The following is a 16,960-nucleotide window of genomic DNA, read 5'->3' on the forward strand; positions in this document are numbered from 1 at the left end:
CGGCTAGATAAACTACATACGAAGGTCTACGTAAACCGCCACCAAAACAGCCCACGCAGGAGGAAAAGGCATCTATAGAAGCAGCGAGGGGTGGTAGAGAGGCTAATAAGCCTTTTTACTTTGATTCGCATCCAAAGGGTTAATAAATAATACGAATAGCATCGTTCTTGGGTTACTAATAATAATTGCGGTACCGCTAGGGCGCACCCTCACCGCCAGGTGGGGGGCGCTAACACAAGGTACAGATACTATAGAATTCGTGCTCGGCCGCTTTAGTCATAGTGTACGTTATATTCCCTTCTCTCTACTAGCTATCCTCGCCTAGGCGGACAATTAATCGACCTAAGACCGAGACCACCGCGTGCACATAGTTTGGTACCTTGGACATGGCGCATTTTCCCATTCCAAGGTTTCATTCCGTTTCCATTGTGAGGGTATCAAATAATTCCTAGCGTCAGTGGCTCCATCCAGTATTTCACGTTAACACGCAGTGGATCATGCAGCTGCAGACCCGAGGCGGGACATAATGTCTGCTTTCCACTCGACGAATTCCTCCCGGCGATCCTCACTCAACCAGTCCACCCGATCCTGCATCATAGTCCCCAGACCAGGCAACAGACCACCATGGGAAGCCTCTGGCTTTGAAGGATGGGACTTGGAATTGCCGGCCCCATCATGGCGCTTGGGTAGCTTCACACCTCGGAATGCCGCATCTTCCTCGTCGAGATTGCGGTACGAGTTGCCCTCCTCATCCTCGCCATCCAGCTCTCCAGCGAGTGGGATATTCTCGAACCACTCCTGGCCATTGGCCCAGCCCTGTTCCATGATCAGAGCAATCCATTGATCAACATCATCACGATGCCGTCTATCAGTCGGGAGACCAAGGCAAGTCAAGGCAGTCTGGCGCATCTCTGTAAACGTCTTCTTGTCCATCTTCTGCGCCTCGCTATCCATCTCGCCGTTCTCAGACGGCGTAGGATTTCGCCGGCGAGCTAGAACAATAAAGTACACTGCGACCACCATGGCATGCACGAGGTCTTTGAATTCGGCATCATTGCCACCAATAGACACAATGGGTTCCAAGAACTCCAGCGTTTCCTCGTCGAAGCCTTCTTCATCGTTAAACATACTCGATGTCAAATAGAGGACGGTCGAGACGCCGGAAAATATGTGAGGGGGGAGAGTTCGTGAGATTGGAGGTCTGGACCAGGTGTTTGTCCGCGGAGCTGGGGTCGAAAGTGTCTTGCATACTGTGCGGATGGCGGTCATTGCCCATGCAGGGGCATCTGGAATGATCGTCGATTTAGTGATATCCCTAGGATGGCTTTGAATAGATTTTCGGGCGGATTTGGATGGCGAGCCTAGCCTGGCGGCGACACTGACACTCCGCTTCAAAGGTGTGGATTTGGAGGGTGTGTTTTGGAGGCCTCGTGACGTAGGAGCAACCTTCGAAGGGGTATTTCCAACCGCCTTGTTGGGAGTGGTTCTTGCAGAGTTGCTGCGAGTTGGTGTTCCAGATACACTTGCTGAGCGCTTGAGTCCTCCTGAGCCAGTTCCGAGAGACCTGTCAAGGTAGGAGTAGAGCTTCTTGTATACACGCGGAGGGCATGGGGCATGACCGAGTAGCGGGGGAAGTTTGAGCGCTCGGCTTAACCTGTAAGATTAAGCAGTTAGAAGCAATTTTGGTATCAGGTTGCTTGGAGACTGACGTACCTCCTGCAGGCAATCTCGGCACAAGCATATGGTCGGGCAATTTCTTCCTCGGGCTTCAGACTACTTGAGAAGCTCCGAGATTGGGCCACGAGATTCAAGGCAAGGCTGAGAAGCTCCTGAGGTAGATCATTGGCGTGTGTAGGAACGAGGTTCCCCAATGCTTGCTCCACTGGTCGATTGTTCATTGTGGTGATGTGCTTCGGACAGGCCTAGCTTGAACAGAAGGGAAGTGCGATGGTGAATCAAGAGTGCAAAATATCTTCGACGAGTCCGATTTCAGGGTTTCATAGTTTGCTGATTCCAAATTGGCCACTGCCGTCTCTTAACCCTTGAATCCAAATTGTGACTGCCGTAAACACGAGAGAACGCGGCCGCGAGTCCTGACTAAGCGTGACATCGACCGCCGCATCGGTCCCGACATTTGCTTCGCACGTCGATTTCATTGACCTCAAATCGGAGCGATTTTTACAGCCATGTCTGTCACAGTAAGTCCTTCGCTGCTAAGAAGCTCCTCAACTCTGCCGTGAAACCTAATGCCCGACACTGTGCTAATCATTGTGCCATTTAGCTTCATACTACCCAAGGTGACCTCAAGGTCGAGCTCTTCTGCGAAGCAGTCCCGCAAACTGCAGAGAACTTCCTCGCCCTGTGCGCATGCGGCGCATACAATGACACGCCATTCCATCGCCTCATCCCCGGCTTCATGATCCAAGGCGGAGACATCTCCCTCGGACCAGCCGCGAAACCCTCGAGCTCCACGAAACCCATTCTCCCCTTCGAGATCCCTAAAGGCGGCACCTCCATATATCACCCCTCCGCACTGAACCAAGAGATTAATCTCCCGGCACTGAAACACAATGCGCGCGGTATTCTCTCCATGGCTTCTCGCCCCGTCAAGGATAGGACGGCACCCGGCTCGCAAAATGCGACTGGCGCAGCCGTAAACGGCAGCCAATTTTTCATTGCCTTTGCGCCAGCATCGCATCTTGACGGTGCTAGTACGGTCTTTGGGAAAGTATTGAACCTAAGTCCCCAAGACGAAGGTGGAGACGTGCTTTCGAAGCTAGAGAAGGCCAATGCCAAGGTTGACAAGAAGGGCAAGGTTTCCCAGCCGAAGGAGGGGGATGAATTTGAGGCCCTGCGCATCAACCGAGTCACAATTCACGCGAACCCCTTTGCGAAGTGAGCTACTTGGCCGAGCATTTCGGCCTGAACCGGCCGATTTTCGAACATCGAAATCCAATAAGCTCATGGGACAAGCGTGGCTCTTTCATGACCGTGCCCGAACGTTTGATGCCAAGATACCCAACATAGCAACACGGCTGTAACTTCTTATGACAGAACCGGCGCGCCGTTGCAATCCATGCCACGGCAGTTCGCAAATGACCGAATGTTGTGCTACCCTGCTATTTGTCAACAGGACGGGCCATTCTTATTTTTCGATGGCCCTGACCTGAAAGACACTATTTCCACTATCTACATGGAACCAGTTCCGCCTGACTGTGGCTACTTTGTAGCATAGCCACCAGAACAAACTATGAATGCAAGGATTTGATGATCAGACAGACAACTTTTTTATCACTCCCTAAAAATCCCCATCACCACCGGATATCTATAGAGAAAGAATCACTGTACACATCACAAAAGACGCCGTCATGCAACATCGGATAAATAAAGAAAAACGTTTGCATCATGAATGGATATCAATCGTCACAAGGAAAAGGTTAACTAGGGGAATGAACTCATGACTGTTCCTCGGCCTCAGCCTTCTTCTTCTCGGCCGTCTCCTTCGCATGATCCTCTTCATAGCCCTCAGTCTTCATGTCCTTCAGACCGAGTTCCTCCTCCTCCTCTTCAGTGCGAGTGTATTCTTCAATGAAGATCTGCTCATCCTTTGCGGGAGAACACAGATCCTGAACGTAGCTGCTGGCCATGGGGTCCTCCAGCGTAATGGTGAACTTAATCTTGCCACTGATGGCGTCGTTCAGCTTGTCAAAGAAGCTATCCCACTTGGCCTTCTCGTCGGTAGCCATGCTGTCACCAGCTCCAGACCCGACGGCGTCGAAAATGTGATCGTGCAATTGATCCCTGACCTCGGTGAGCAATCCCTCGACGGTCGTGAATCGTCCACCGAGACTTCCGCTCTGGACAGTCAGATCAAGCTCCTCGCTGGACAGACAGCAGGTGTCTGATTTGAGAATGTCTCTGCTCAAATCGACTTCATTCTCCACAGACAACTTGATCCGCTTGCCCTTCTCTGGGACCTCGCCACCGGTCTTGATGTCACTGTTTCTGTAGCCACAGCCATCCATCTTGATCCATTTTCCGCCTTCACCGAGAACCTCACCGCCGCAAACGGTGCTGAAGAGCAGAACTTGCTTGAAGTGGGGGATGTCCACAGACTTGCAATTAACAACGCATGGCCTGTAGCAAGCGGGGCACTCCGCGGGAAGAGTGTAGACCTGGTTGTTGACGATTTCGGAATCGAAGGCCTCATCGCCGGCCTCGGTCGTAGCACCCTCGGTTTGGGAGGCATTAGGGTCGTTGGAAATGCCCAATTCTTCATTTTGTTCGTGGGTACGGAAATATTCGCGGCGTTGATACTTCTTGGCGTGGTCTTGCCCAATAGAGGGGGCGATCCAGCTGTTGCCAGTGTAGTCATCCAGGCTAATGGTGAAGGGGAAACCGTTGCCCTCCAAAATATCCTTCAATTTGTTGATAATCGGTTCGAGAGCATCGTGGAGTTCCGGGGCCTGAGCCTTGCGGGCGGGTTGGTCGCTCGCTAGACCTTCATGGATCCGTTGAATCAATCCTTCGACATTTGTCAACTGACCGTTACCGGGCGGCGCCTCAATACCCAAAGTATCAATCTTGAAGGTGGAGACATCGCTCTTAACGACCTGCTTCTGCATGTCGTTCTCGTTCTCAATGATGACTGTGTACGAGCAGCCCTTTTCCTGAATCTGACCGGCCGACTTGATAGAGTTGTTCTTGAAGTGGCAGTGAGGGCATTCGAACGACTCGAGGATAACATCGCGGAAGTAGGGGATGCGGATGAGTAGCAGACGGGTTTCGCCCTGTGAGCGACGTCAGTATGGAACGTATAGATTTGCGCAAGCGTCGTCGCCGCGGATCATTGAAATTGCGCATGGAACTAGACTCACATTATCGTGGCAGTTCATGCACATACTCTCAACCTGCATAAGACCGGTGTCATCATCGCGCTCAACCAGATCACCAGGCTTCTGGAACATCTGGCTATCGATCATGTCGTCGATGTCCTCGGTAGGCATTTTGAGAGGAGTTTGGAGAGCAAGAGGTGAATAGGTAGTGGAGACTTCGGAAACTCCCTCCAAGCGAAGCAAAGGGCGAGTAGATAAGTTGTGGGAATGAAGTAATCTAAAAGTCTTATCGCCAAAAAAAAAGTTCTCGAGGGCCCGCCGGAACATTCCTTCTCGTTCTGCGCGGCGGGGCTTGGAGGGGCTTATGCAGCTGACTCAGCCGGTCTTTTTATCCACTTTTATACTTTGCATCCTTAAGTATCTTATATTCGACTTTATTTGCACTGTCTAGCTATTGTGGTTATCGTCTGACATGAAGTTGGTAGTTCAGAGTATCATAACACTTCAAGACAGCCGTGGAGTAGCGAGTCGACATAGTTGCCAGCTGACAAATCACCCTGCCTGGTTGGGCACATTTAGGTGGACAGGATGGAGCTGTGCTATTGCTGGTCCAAATGAGGGATTTACTCAATCCTTTGGTGCGGATGTGAGCGATTCCAAGAGTGTAAATTGCAAGTAAAGAAGCTGGTCGTTGGAAGCTGCAAAGGGATGGACGCATTCTCCTGGAGCAGTAGTTAGCCGCAGTTTTATAGCGAGTAGAAATGGGGGACTTATAAGAAAAAAAAGGGTGCCGCTTCCAACCACCGAAGTAGAAGGAAACGGCGGTTCACCAGCAGTCGCCCATCCCGCACATTCTGCTCCCTCTCTAACACCATTCCCAGAATGCTCAATTCCCAAAGATCTATCAGCTGATCCTTGATAGCAAAAGACACAAGATATCCACCTTGTCACTCTAGGACTTATCCTTATCCAACCCAGATAGCGAGACCCAGTCACCAACACATATCGCAGAAAACAGCGTGGACAAGCCAAAGCTTTGATCCTCACTCGAGAGAGGTCCCACACTATTCCCTGCATGATGCGTACACGTTGAACGACCAAGAACCCAAAAGCCAGGATTGGCCAGACGATGAGACCGGGAGAAAGAGCAAGCGAGGGAAAGGATAGCTTGTGGACTTTAACCAGAACAACTGCGACTCATTGAGATTGAAGAAACGGAGAATAACGAGACGCAGGTTGAAGAATGGCTGGGAACAGAGAGAAGCCGAGTGAACGCAAATTGCAATGTCCACATCTCCGCACATCCTTGAAAAAAAAGTCGAGATCGGGCCATAACAGTCAATCAATCAAATCAAGCTTGTAAGGACATCGTTTCCTCAGAATTGCTAACTCGCCGAGCGCTCGCACGGACGTCTTGTCAAGAGCATGAAGCCGGTCTCTTGTGTGTGGTATAGTACCCTCTGAGACGAGTTTTTGTTTCCGCTCCTGGTCGATCCGAAGATATCACAGGAGGGCGTGATTTGAAGCGCACAAAGAACATCCAGAAAAAATCGCTTCCTGCCCTCCGAGGAGGGGAACAATGACGGTGGTCATTGTTGGTGTAGTCGGCGCCCATCGATCAATTTGCAAAGTACATTGCAAAGAGATGGTTAACACGGGTAGTCTGGACCATCAATAGATGCCGAATCAATGGCGGATGCCGCGATTCGAGGTGCCTAGCTGGCTGAAAAACGAAGAAACGGCAAGAATCAAGAGGTGAAAAGCAGGGGCTAGATGCCCAGGCATCTCCATTGTGGGAGCAAGTACGGGACGGTAGACAGCCGTCGCAGACGAAACCGAAGAAAGAAATGCAAACGAACAAGATCGAAAAACATCAATCTTGATTGGGGAGAAGCATTGCCACCCGGAACGTGACAAGAGACCAGAGACTTTGACACGCTCTTTGCAGAGAAGCATCAAAGAGCCATGATAGCAGCAAAACAGAACAACCTCGCGACAACATTATCTATGAAAGCTGCCCGGGCAGTTTCAGGGAAATAATCCTGATTCCGGCGAGTGAATTCCCCTGAATTGCTGACATCATGACTATGTGTGATGGTAGCTATTGTGTTCAAGGCGCCGAATCTCTGAACCAAACAAGATGATGTCCCGGGTATTCGAACTTGAACGTTGCATTCAATCCCTACCCTCTGCACTGTCATGTTGATCCTCCCAAAGGCAACCTCTCATACCGAGGTGCCCGACGAGCTCCACCTGCTCTTTCTCTTGAAATTCGAGCCTTTCAAGGCATAGGACAACCGTTCGATTGTGACCAGCATGCAGCGTCCAGCATAGGAAAACCGACGCGTGATCCGTGAGGACTCATTGCATAGTAATCCGTCTTTTGTGCCGCGAGGCTCTGGACAAATCGAACAACTTTCGTACCCTCGGTCCATCATAGACCAATTTGACTAGTCATAGTATCCGGCATGCTTTTCCCGCGAGACTTTGTCGGAAGACAATCCGGCTGGTTTGAGCTTAGGGTTAGATCCCAACTCCATCACACCCGAAACAATTACATTAGATCGACAGAATCGAAAAAAACATAGAAGGAACGGGCTGCTATTGAAAGCAGCAATGGGAGTCGGATCAAAAGAGGGGATCGCTATACATGGTGCCTCCGGAGGCAAGAGACTGAGGGTTCCACACTCTAGCAAGACGAACGCTGGAACTCCGACGCGTGTAAACAAACCTTGGGTTCAACGGCTGCCTCATGGATCAAGCGGGATCCAAAACGACCGATTGAATGAGATGGCCGTCCGATTTGTATTTGTCAGGCGTGTTTGAAGAAGGTAATCAAAACAATTGCAGATGGTGGAAGAAAGAGAAGCTCATACGCCCGCAGTATGCGCATCAAATGCCGGCGCGACTCGCGTGGTCACGTGGACGACGCGTTAACAATCTATTACGTAATTATATTTCACGACGCCAAGACCGCCCGCCTTCTTTGCCTTTTCAAGTGGAATGATCGTACTACTATTAACGGTGGGGGATACTCTTCAAATTAATTTAATGATGATGCTTCTCTCTACACATCCATGATGGGAGACCTCAAACATGTCCAAGATGCATTCGACGCAGCCAGTGACTTTTTGAGCCCGGTGCTTAATCGAGGCATGCCACTTTCAACTACTCATTTTTTTCGCTTACTAAAACTAACTGTATTAAAGAGGAAATACAAAATTCCCAGGGAAAATCACTACTGGAAATCCTGAGCAAGGATTCAGACGTCTCCGGGATCGATGATAGTGATGCCAGAACGACCGTGATCGACAAGGCGTTGGACATCTTGAACCGGATCCACGCGGCTTTTGTCAGACCGGCAGAGAGCCAGTCTGAATCTCAAAGGGCTGCAGGTTCTGGGGGAGATGCAGATCTTGAAGATGCAAAGCGACGCCGGATGCTCCATGCATTGCTGGACTTGATCTCCCTAGAAGGGATCTACCCGTCACTGTCATCAGGAGTTGGAATTCCTCTGCAGCGAAGAGTGATCTCGGTTTTGCCGGCTGGCATTATTGCAAAGCAGACTCATTCACCGCCTAGCAGCATACCTCACAATGAGACCCTTCTTCGGCATATCATGGCTATTCTTTTGAACATTGTCTTGGATTCCAGATTAAGCATCCAGCCAGTCGTCCGAGGCCGCATTTTGAGTGATATCATAAGCGGCGTAGCAGACCTTGCATTCAACCCCCATATAGCCCTGTCTCCGGACCAGACCAAGTTCCAGGAGGAATTTGCCGCGATCATCAATCAGTATGTTCGAAAGCCATTTGGAATTCACGAGTGCTGACGTATGAAACGAGGACCCCGAGTGCAGTATTGCTACCCACACTATCCAACTTTCTGCAGTCGGAGACTACTCCTTGGTTCAAGGCTGCGATTTCAAGCCAGATCTCTCGAGTGCCACTTCGACCCCATGGGGTCCTACAAACAATCATGTTCATTGCCTCCCAGATTGCGCCGTCACTGGGACAAGAAGCCCAAAACGAACCATCGAGCGGGCCACATTTTACAGTGCAAGCCATTATGCAAGTCTCGCGACTTCTTTCATCTGTGCCGCAGGGCATTGAACCGACAGCGTATTTCACTGCAATCGCTCCTCAACTGCTCGCACTACTCGATGGAGATGACCCGGACCTGAAAAAGACTGCATCCTACACCATTGGTAATGGTATACTGGGAAAGCGAGCATATGGTGCTCCTGGGACGATAGGCCACTTGATCTTCGTGGAGCCTATCTTTGGGGCGCTGACCGCCGAGCTGGACGATGCTTCAGGACGATGGATGACAAATTATTCGGACATTGAAAGGTCTACTCCACCCAGCGCGGGAGAGGCGTCAGAAGACACGCTTGTCCACGCTGATGTGGTTAGCCTGGCGATCGACAGGCTGAGAAGTCTAGCACTGCAGCATCCAAATCCTGGTCTCGTCAAAAGGATCGTGTATCCGATTCTTCTCCCACTATGGGGCTTGGCTTGCTATTCAAAGGAACAAGAACTGACTAATTATCATGAAAGAATCATGGCACTGCTCCAGACATACTTCGGCATATCGGTGGGCGCGCAGCCGCTCAAGAAACTCGTTGATCACCTTCTTTGGGATGGCGGCTCAAAATGGACATACGGTACGGACTCGCGGGGTTGCGTGGCATTGACAAAGCGCACGAACCCGGAAGGCGATCAGTCAAACATCATCAAATTGATAGATTCGCTCGAAAGCCGGACTGAGCTCTTTGTCAGTTTGCTGGGCTCAGATCCCAGTAGCGAGGAACGCACCGGTGATATATTCCTCTACGTGAGCGACCGCTGGCTAGTGCATCCCCGAGAGACTGACAGAGCGGGCAAGCCACAGAAGCTTGGTGAATCAGACAATATCTTCCAGAAACTGGTCAGCGCAAAGGTGGCGGAGAAGTTGCTCGACAATTTCAGAGACACATTGTCTCGTCGCCCACTGCGAGTATTGGAGCTCGTCAAGCAAGTCATCGATGGAGAGCTGTATCGACTTAGGGCTGAAGAGCCTCAAAAGCACGAGCAGAAGTCAGGAAAAGTCTCACTCTCGTCACTGTCCAATATTGTGTCTCAGCAAAATGTGCAAGAGGACGCTTCGGATACGGAAGCATCAGAGTCGCTGTCGACCGCATTCAGCTTGTTGTCCACTGTGCTCGCATCTCCCGAATTCTCGATCTCTCAAGAAACCAAGCTACTGCTTGACTCCGTGAAAAGTCATCTTGACCAACTAATCCCTCTTCTCCCGGCCTCTCTGTCCAAGCCAGCAACAACCTCGTCGATGCTCTTGGAGATCCAACTTACATCTCCAGAGCATGACGATTCCAAACCAAGACCTTCTCATGTCGCCGACCTTGAAATTCATCGTCAAGCTTTGGTGAACCTCAATTCGAATTTGCCACCCGTACAGGCCGAAGGTTTCTCATTGCTGTTAAAGTTGATCATGCGCTCCTCACCTGTACTCGATATTCCTTCAACATTGACACTCCTTCTCTCCATCATCACCGACATATCTGAGTCAACTGCCAATGAGGAGTTCATCTACCTCAATGCGATCAAGCTAATTGGCACACTTGCATCACGACATCCACGGACGGTGTTGAAGATCTTGGTGGACAGCTATGTCGACAAGAATGAACAAAGAGCCTTAGACTCACGTCTCAGGCTTGGCGAGTCTCTACTGCGCACCGTTCAAGATTTAGGTGATGCGCTAACTGGGGAAACTGCGAAAATCCTCGGCGAAGGTATGGTGGCTCTGGCAGGACGGCGAGGGCGTCGACCGGAAACACAGAAGAGTCGCAAGAAGCAAGTAGAAAAAGAGCAGCGCCGAAAAGAGCGAGAAGAGCGCAAGCAAAAAGAATCTACTCTGCCGGCGGGATGGTCAATCCCGACAGAGGAAACTCAACCAAAGTTTGAAGCCGAACTGGACGACGAGTCTACAACAGAAACCCCCGAGCAGACAGCATATGCCGCGAACATTGTCGCAGCATGGGCGGCAGGTGCATCAACAGATGAAGAGCCAGACGACCTTCGTGTACGCGCATCAGCCCTTTCAATTCTCGCCTCGGCAGTTCAGACCAACATCCTGGGTCTTGGCCCAGCCGTCGTCTCTTCAGCCGTCGACCTTGCCCTCGCGACGCTCACCCTGGAACCTGCCCCCGAGAGCGCAATCCTCCGTCGCGCAAGTGCGATCCTCCTCCTCGACATCTTGAAAGCACTGGATACGGCACGTGAAACACGGCACGGTAAGGACGTTGGCTTTGGCTTCTCCCTTACCGATGATCCGTACAGTCTCGGTCCACAAGACCAATCCCGCGGTCCTTCTACCATCGGGCATATCCCTTCAATGCTGCGCACGCTTGGCTTTGTCGAAACCACGGAGACAGACTCTATCGTGCGTGGGCATCTGCGTGCACTGATTGAGAGTCTAGAGGCCTGGCTGGAGAAGTCGTTGATGTGGGGGATAGGTGCTCAGGGAGATGACCAGCCGCGGCTGGAAATTGGAGATCGGATTGCTGGGTTGGCTGTTGATCCCATGGCTGGGCGAGGAGATTTGACGAGGCCAAAGATTGAGGAAATAGAGTAGTTCTACCACCAATTAACAACCACATCATTCAGTATACCCAATATCTACCAGTTTCGACGGTTATCGTAGAAATGCGGGATCATTGAATAAAGAAGACGGCTTCTTTAGTTCGGGCTCTACCAAAGACTCACGGTGATACGGAAATACTCATGATCTTCAGTCGCCTCGGTGCAGCCACGCAGTGGCTCTTCAACTTTGTAATTACCAAATGGAAATGCTGATTTAACGTCAGTACCCCGCCTAGAGGTCTTGATAAGTCCTTAAGGAGACATTCTCTATCGCCAAAACCTTACGGAGTGTGTCCATAGTATAAACAATTGATAAGTGATAAACCCAGAGCCCAGATCTTTGAGGGGACATAGTCCTATCGGCGCAGTCAGCAATGGCAGGTGCCAAATCTACAGTGTGGCCGGCCCTGAGCTAGAATAGGTTCGCACCGTGTAAGTTGACGAACGTCAGGAAGAATGAGTGGTCAATGGACTGAAAATTAAGATACAAAGAAAACCTAGCCACCACTTCGCACAGAATGCTAAACTAGCCAGCCAGACCTGTAGCAATAGCACCTTCCATATGAGTCATTCTCTTTACAAGATCATCCACTTCAGACTGGAGCTTTGAGCTTAGCAGCTGTTGCTCAATCTTCCGTCTGGCTCCTTTGGCTATTTCAGTATCCAGTAAGACATTTAGTCGTTCAATTTCGGAAGAGAGAGAAGAGAAAGAACATGGTCATCTTGAACAGAGTCATTTTCTAGAGGACTTGTGAGCAAGTATCATGACAATGTATGCTTTCGATCGTATGGCGGGGATATAGTCTGATTGCAGCACACCACAGCCACGACTCTTGAGACTTGAGAGCATCTTCTGCATTGTGTGTACTCATGAATGGGAGGTGTAGGCCACACGAAGTCCAGCACTTCGCAGATGAGCTTGATGAAGTATGGTTTGGCTCTCTAACCACATAGGAACGCGTCCTGTATGGAGATGGGTCACGGCTCATTGCTCATTGGGCGTTGCTGGATTTCAACATCCGCGGGGGAAACACAGGGAATATGGCATCCAGCATACACTGTATGTGGCTTTTTTCAGGCTCACCAGGAATCGCGAGACCCTGGTTCATGGCTCAATGGATACTGGAGGGATGTTTGAAGGCTCGGTGGCTCCAGACGACGTGCAAGGTTTGGGGCTCAGCGCGCATTGGGGATGTCACATCGCCTCGTTCAACCGCTCTGGCATTTGCAGAAACTGCTCCTGCAAGACCCTGACTTGTGGCTCATAGACACTGGGGTGTTTTTAACAGGATGGGGATAGGAAAGGTGCCTCGATAGGCGTGCCGCAGGAGGGGAAAGGGTCCTTACTAGTGGTATTCTGGGATAAAGGTATCAGTCTTTGAATACTTCATATTGAGAAAGATCGAAAGATAACATACCTGATAAAAGAATTGATCTTGGAGCCAGTGCTGGGAAAGGTTGAAAGGAAGTGAGATGTCGGGGGAAAGGGAAAGCACTGATGACACAAGTGAGCGCAACGGGGAGAGAGTATTATTTTCAGCCCAAGGCAGCTACCCTGTGGACATATTTTGGAACACTTCAAGTCAATTTGCTTCCCTTAGATACGATCTAATATTTAAAAACAATAATCGTCAAGCGTCACGCTCAGCATGCCCGAAGCCAATCTTGTTCAGGATTGTGTCCACATTAGCTTGTCTGTTCTTCATCTATAACACCGAACGCAAGGTCCATCTCCTCCAGGGTCTTGATATTGGTCTCTTTAATAAAGATGCCCCCCAAGGACTTCCCAACAGTGCAGAAGCTTACCTTGAGCTGGAGGAACTATGGCACCGCGGAATGTACCGTTCAGTCCACCTTTATCAGCTGTGTGGGTCCCAAGTGGGCCTCCGGGGTAATTGACCATTTTGGAACAAGCCGTTGTTTTATTGTCGACCCAAACAATCCTTATCGCTGGGTACTGGGTACCTCGAGGGTGCATCGGCGAGATTGTGGTTGATGGCCCGAATGTGAGTCGTGGCTACCTGCGTAACTCGGCCCAAACCGACCGCACCTTTATCCAAGAGCGGGTTCGCCTGGGCCGAGGACCAATGTCGGCGCTTCTATCGCACTGGCGATGTGGGATATGTCGACTCGTACATTATTGGCATGCAAAGGCCGTAATGACGACCAGGTTAAGACCAATGGTCAGCGCATTGAGTTGGGTGAGGTGGAGACCCAGCTCCAGTCCGTGCTGCCCAGAGCCTCGCGAGGGGTTGTTGACAGGGTCAACCTGTCTGGACGAGGCAAAATAGTGGTCGCTATTATCCAATTTGATGACTTCATCGGTGCAGATTTTGAGCAAATTGAGGCTCGGGTTAGAGATAACCTCATCAATGTGCTCCCTCCGGCATTTGTTCCCTCACACGTGCTTCACATCAAGGAGATTCTGATGGAAGTGAAGGGCAAAACAGACCGGAAAGCCTTGAGTAAAATCGGCAGTGAGCTACTTCCTAAACAGCTCGAAAAAAAAAACAGCAGGATCCATATGACTCATAGCACTCGTAAGGCTTATAGCACTCGCCTGGCGCTCTTACGAACTAAATTCGGATCTAAACCCGTCAGAAATAGGGCCAGAATCTATGATTTACAGAGCTACCGGCCGACGGGAAAGCGTGGAGTGTAAAAAAACAAACGGATGATTTTTTATACCATAGTAGCAGAGCGAAATGGTTAAATGTCGCAAGGATCATGTGGGAAATGAAAAGAGTGGTTGAGTAGAAGGAGGTAAGGTCGGTAGGTTCATTTCTTAATTAGGACTAACATCTCCCGACTGGCTTTTTGTCACCCCGCCTACTACGCTGCTCTCTTTCCCTCCCTCTCATCATTACCATCATCAAAGGAATACAACTTTGCCCTTCCATTTGATCTTTTTAAACTCCCTTAAGGGGTTTCCATTTACTACATCATACACCGTCGTCTTTTTTTGTCAAGTTCTGATCAACTCAACCCAGCGACACACCTCACACCCCTTGCTGAGTATTCGCTGCCGTCAGTCGTAAACGTTGTTAGAGAGGTACAGTACTTGATCACTTTGCACCCCCTATCCTACTCGAAACCAGCCATCTCTAAAACGTTCTTTCAGTGAAATTCCTCGTCGCTTCTTTGCTTTACATTCAACATGCCTTTTTCACTTTGTTGGCTCGAAAAGATGAAAGTGGCCCCAAAAGCGCCATACCCGCGCTATCACTTGTACCGGAGTGCCACGAAGATGAGCAGTGCACAAAAGGCCATTGCATTGACGGATCTTCCTCTCGAGCTGTTGTGGATGGTGACTGCGCGTTTATCGCCCGTCGATATTGCTTGCCTTGCATTATGCAGTCGCCACTTGATGCTCTCTCTTAAAGAATCTATATTGCATTACTTTTCACACGATCGCGTTGTGGAACTCGGCGATGAGGCACGGGTCGACCTATCAAGTCGACTTTTTTTCGATCTGTTGCAGTATCATCATTGTTATATCTGCCTGCAGCTTCAGGATCCTATCCAGGACAACCCCTGTGCTTTATCCGAGCAGGTACTATATCGTCAGAACATTTCGCTTATCCAAGAGCAAACGTATCAGACCTTGATGACTCGTTATTGTGATTCAAAGAGGCACCTTCTTGCTGGGGCGAATCACCATCGTGCTGAGGCTAATCGCCATCATGCTAAGGCTAACCGCCATCGGGCTGAGGCTAACCGCCATCGGGCTGAGACTGACATATATTATGCTGAGGCTGACAGCAGCTATCATGTTTGGGCTGACAGTTATCGTGATGAGACTGAAAGCTATTGTGCTGAGGCTGAGCGTGCTAAGCGTGCTGAGACTGAGAGTGCTGAGGCTGGCAACCATCCTGCTGAGACTAATAGCTATCGTGCTAAGGCTAATAGCTACCGCGCTGAGGCTGAAAGCCATCATGCAAAGGCTGAGAGCTATCGTGCTGAGGCAAACAGCTATCGTGATGAGGCTATCAGCTATCGTGCTGAGGCTGAAAGCCATCATGCAAAGGCTGAGAGCTATCGTGCTGAGGCAAACAGCTATCGTGCTGAGGCTAACAGTTCTTGCATTATTATGTGAGATAGCCCTAAAGAGTAAACGTGGACTGCAGAAAGGGAGCTGGCTCACATCATGTCGCCAGGTTGCGTGGGTAATTCGTCTGTAATCTAAGTATAGGTCGGAGTTGCTAGAACTGCCTAGGTTTGGTAACCAAAGGCTCAGAGGGAAAAATTGACCCTACTCGGTCACCTTCCTTATAACTTCAACCGAGTTGAATCCTTGTCCTCTTACTGAAATCAAGACATGATGCTCCAGCCTTCTTTGAAGTACATATATACAATAACAAGCTTCGGTGGCAAAGGTACCCATGCTGGTACTGTACAAAACTCACCGAATATGATGAATGCCCTCCACCTAGTGAAATTCATGGGACGGGAAGTAACGCGTCGCAATTTTCTACCATTCGCGAAAGCCATACGGCTATGAGTCGAAGGTAACAGTTATCCGTGGGCGTAAAGAGCTGAGGGCTTGCACCGTTTACAGAATTTATAGGTTGTGCAGACTTCCATCAGAATAGTAGAAGTTCCTGCGGTACACTCCAACGACCTGAAGGGAAAAGTGGACATTTTGCGACAGATGTGGACAGAGACGTTGCCACTACCCATCGAAGCACCCCACTCAAAATCAGACTTGTCTCTCCGGGGGAAGCTCTCTTCTTGGAATGCGATATAGTCGGCTAAATCGTCACAATAATGCCACTCAGCACCACCGTTCGTCAATCTCTCTCTATCAAGGATTTTCTAGAGATAATGTGGGATCAATCGGTTCGAGCGAGGCCTTTTGAGTAGACATGATTACGACGTATTAGGGAGATTTATGGCGGGCGCCTTCGACTATACTGCAAGTTCCAGAACTCTTTAGTCGTGTAGCTGCCGCGGAATGAGATGGCGGGCATCAAGAAAAATGCACTCAACTAGATACGTCCCAATAACTTCAATACTGTTTCAGCTTATGGCCTTATTGTGAACTGCTTAGTCGGCTTGTCTGAGTGGAATATATGGATGAACTATAACAATCGAGTCTGGAGTGAGGAAGAAATATAGAGACTTATGACCTCCGTCCCAGAGGTCCTCGGTCCTCTCTTAAGTCTTACGAGTTAACGGCAAGCAAACTATCACTGGGTTATACGCTCAAGTGCAAGCACCACAGTCAAATTTCTACCAGCCTCAGAGCAGCAGAGCCCTTCACGGACTATTGATTCTACTTATATTGAGAGCCAGATAGCGGGAAGCCTCAAAGTCCCTACGGATGCAATTTATGTAGACCTAATCCGACCAAATGAACATACTAATTATTTCATTTTGGCTGCTTTTATTACCGCGGATGATTTGAAGTGTTTCACTCGCTATATAACTGACTTGCAGTTGTATAAATTGCGCTGCTGTTGTTTCGAACTTCATCCGAAGAGC

The 16,960-nt window shown here is 49.8% G+C and overlaps 6 protein-coding genes across 6 annotated transcripts; 4 read left to right on the forward strand and 2 right to left on the reverse strand.

The window, feature by feature from the left end:
- Positions 1-495: 495 nt before the first annotated feature.
- N7498_008080 (uncharacterized protein) lies at positions 496-1,898 on the reverse strand (the record flags this gene model as incomplete). The annotated part of the gene is made up of 2 exons (XM_058455142.1): positions 496-1,654; positions 1,714-1,898. The coding sequence occupies 2 exons, from the start codon at positions 1,896-1,898 to the stop codon at positions 496-498; spliced, it is 1,344 nt and encodes a 447-aa protein (XP_058305130.1).
- A 288-nt stretch (positions 1,899-2,186) lies between these two features.
- cyp5 (uncharacterized protein) lies at positions 2,187-2,899 on the forward strand (the record flags this gene model as incomplete). The annotated part of the gene is made up of 2 exons (XM_058455143.1): positions 2,187-2,198; positions 2,282-2,899. 2 exons carry the CDS (start codon positions 2,187-2,189, stop codon positions 2,897-2,899), a joined length of 630 nt encoding a protein of 209 aa, XP_058305131.1.
- Positions 2,900-3,455: 556 nt separating this feature from the next.
- zpr1 (zinc finger-containing protein ZPR1) lies at positions 3,456-5,006 on the reverse strand (the record flags this gene model as incomplete). Its single annotated transcript, XM_058455144.1, has 2 exons — positions 3,456-4,790; positions 4,878-5,006. The coding sequence occupies 2 exons, from the start codon at positions 5,004-5,006 to the stop codon at positions 3,456-3,458; spliced, it is 1,464 nt and encodes a 487-aa protein (XP_058305132.1).
- A 2,909-nt stretch (positions 5,007-7,915) lies between these two features.
- N7498_008083 (RTP1/Tango6 family protein) lies at positions 7,916-11,468 on the forward strand (the record flags this gene model as incomplete). Its single annotated transcript, XM_058455145.1, has 3 exons — positions 7,916-7,988; positions 8,045-8,630; positions 8,681-11,468. 3 exons carry the CDS (start codon positions 7,916-7,918, stop codon positions 11,466-11,468), a joined length of 3,447 nt encoding a protein of 1,148 aa, XP_058305133.1.
- A 2,121-nt stretch (positions 11,469-13,589) lies between these two features.
- Positions 13,590-14,011, forward strand: N7498_008084 (AM-toxin synthetase; the record flags this gene model as incomplete). Its single annotated transcript, XM_058455146.1, has 2 exons — positions 13,590-13,953; positions 13,974-14,011. The coding sequence occupies 2 exons, from the start codon at positions 13,590-13,592 to the stop codon at positions 14,009-14,011; spliced, it is 402 nt and encodes a 133-aa protein (XP_058305134.1).
- Positions 14,012-14,663: 652 nt separating this feature from the next.
- Positions 14,664-15,572, forward strand: N7498_008085 (F-box protein; the record flags this gene model as incomplete). The annotated part of the gene is made up of 1 exon (XM_058455147.1): positions 14,664-15,572. The coding sequence occupies one exon, from the start codon at positions 14,664-14,666 to the stop codon at positions 15,570-15,572; it is 909 nt and encodes a 302-aa protein (XP_058305135.1).
- Positions 15,573-16,960: the final 1,388 nt, after the last annotated feature.

This window comes from Penicillium cinerascens (genome assembly GCF_028974065.1).
Source record: "Penicillium cinerascens strain IBT 15544 chromosome Unknown scaffold_4_segment0_segment0, whole genome shotgun sequence".
NCBI lineage: Eukaryota > Fungi > Ascomycota > Eurotiomycetes > Eurotiales > Aspergillaceae > Penicillium > Penicillium cinerascens.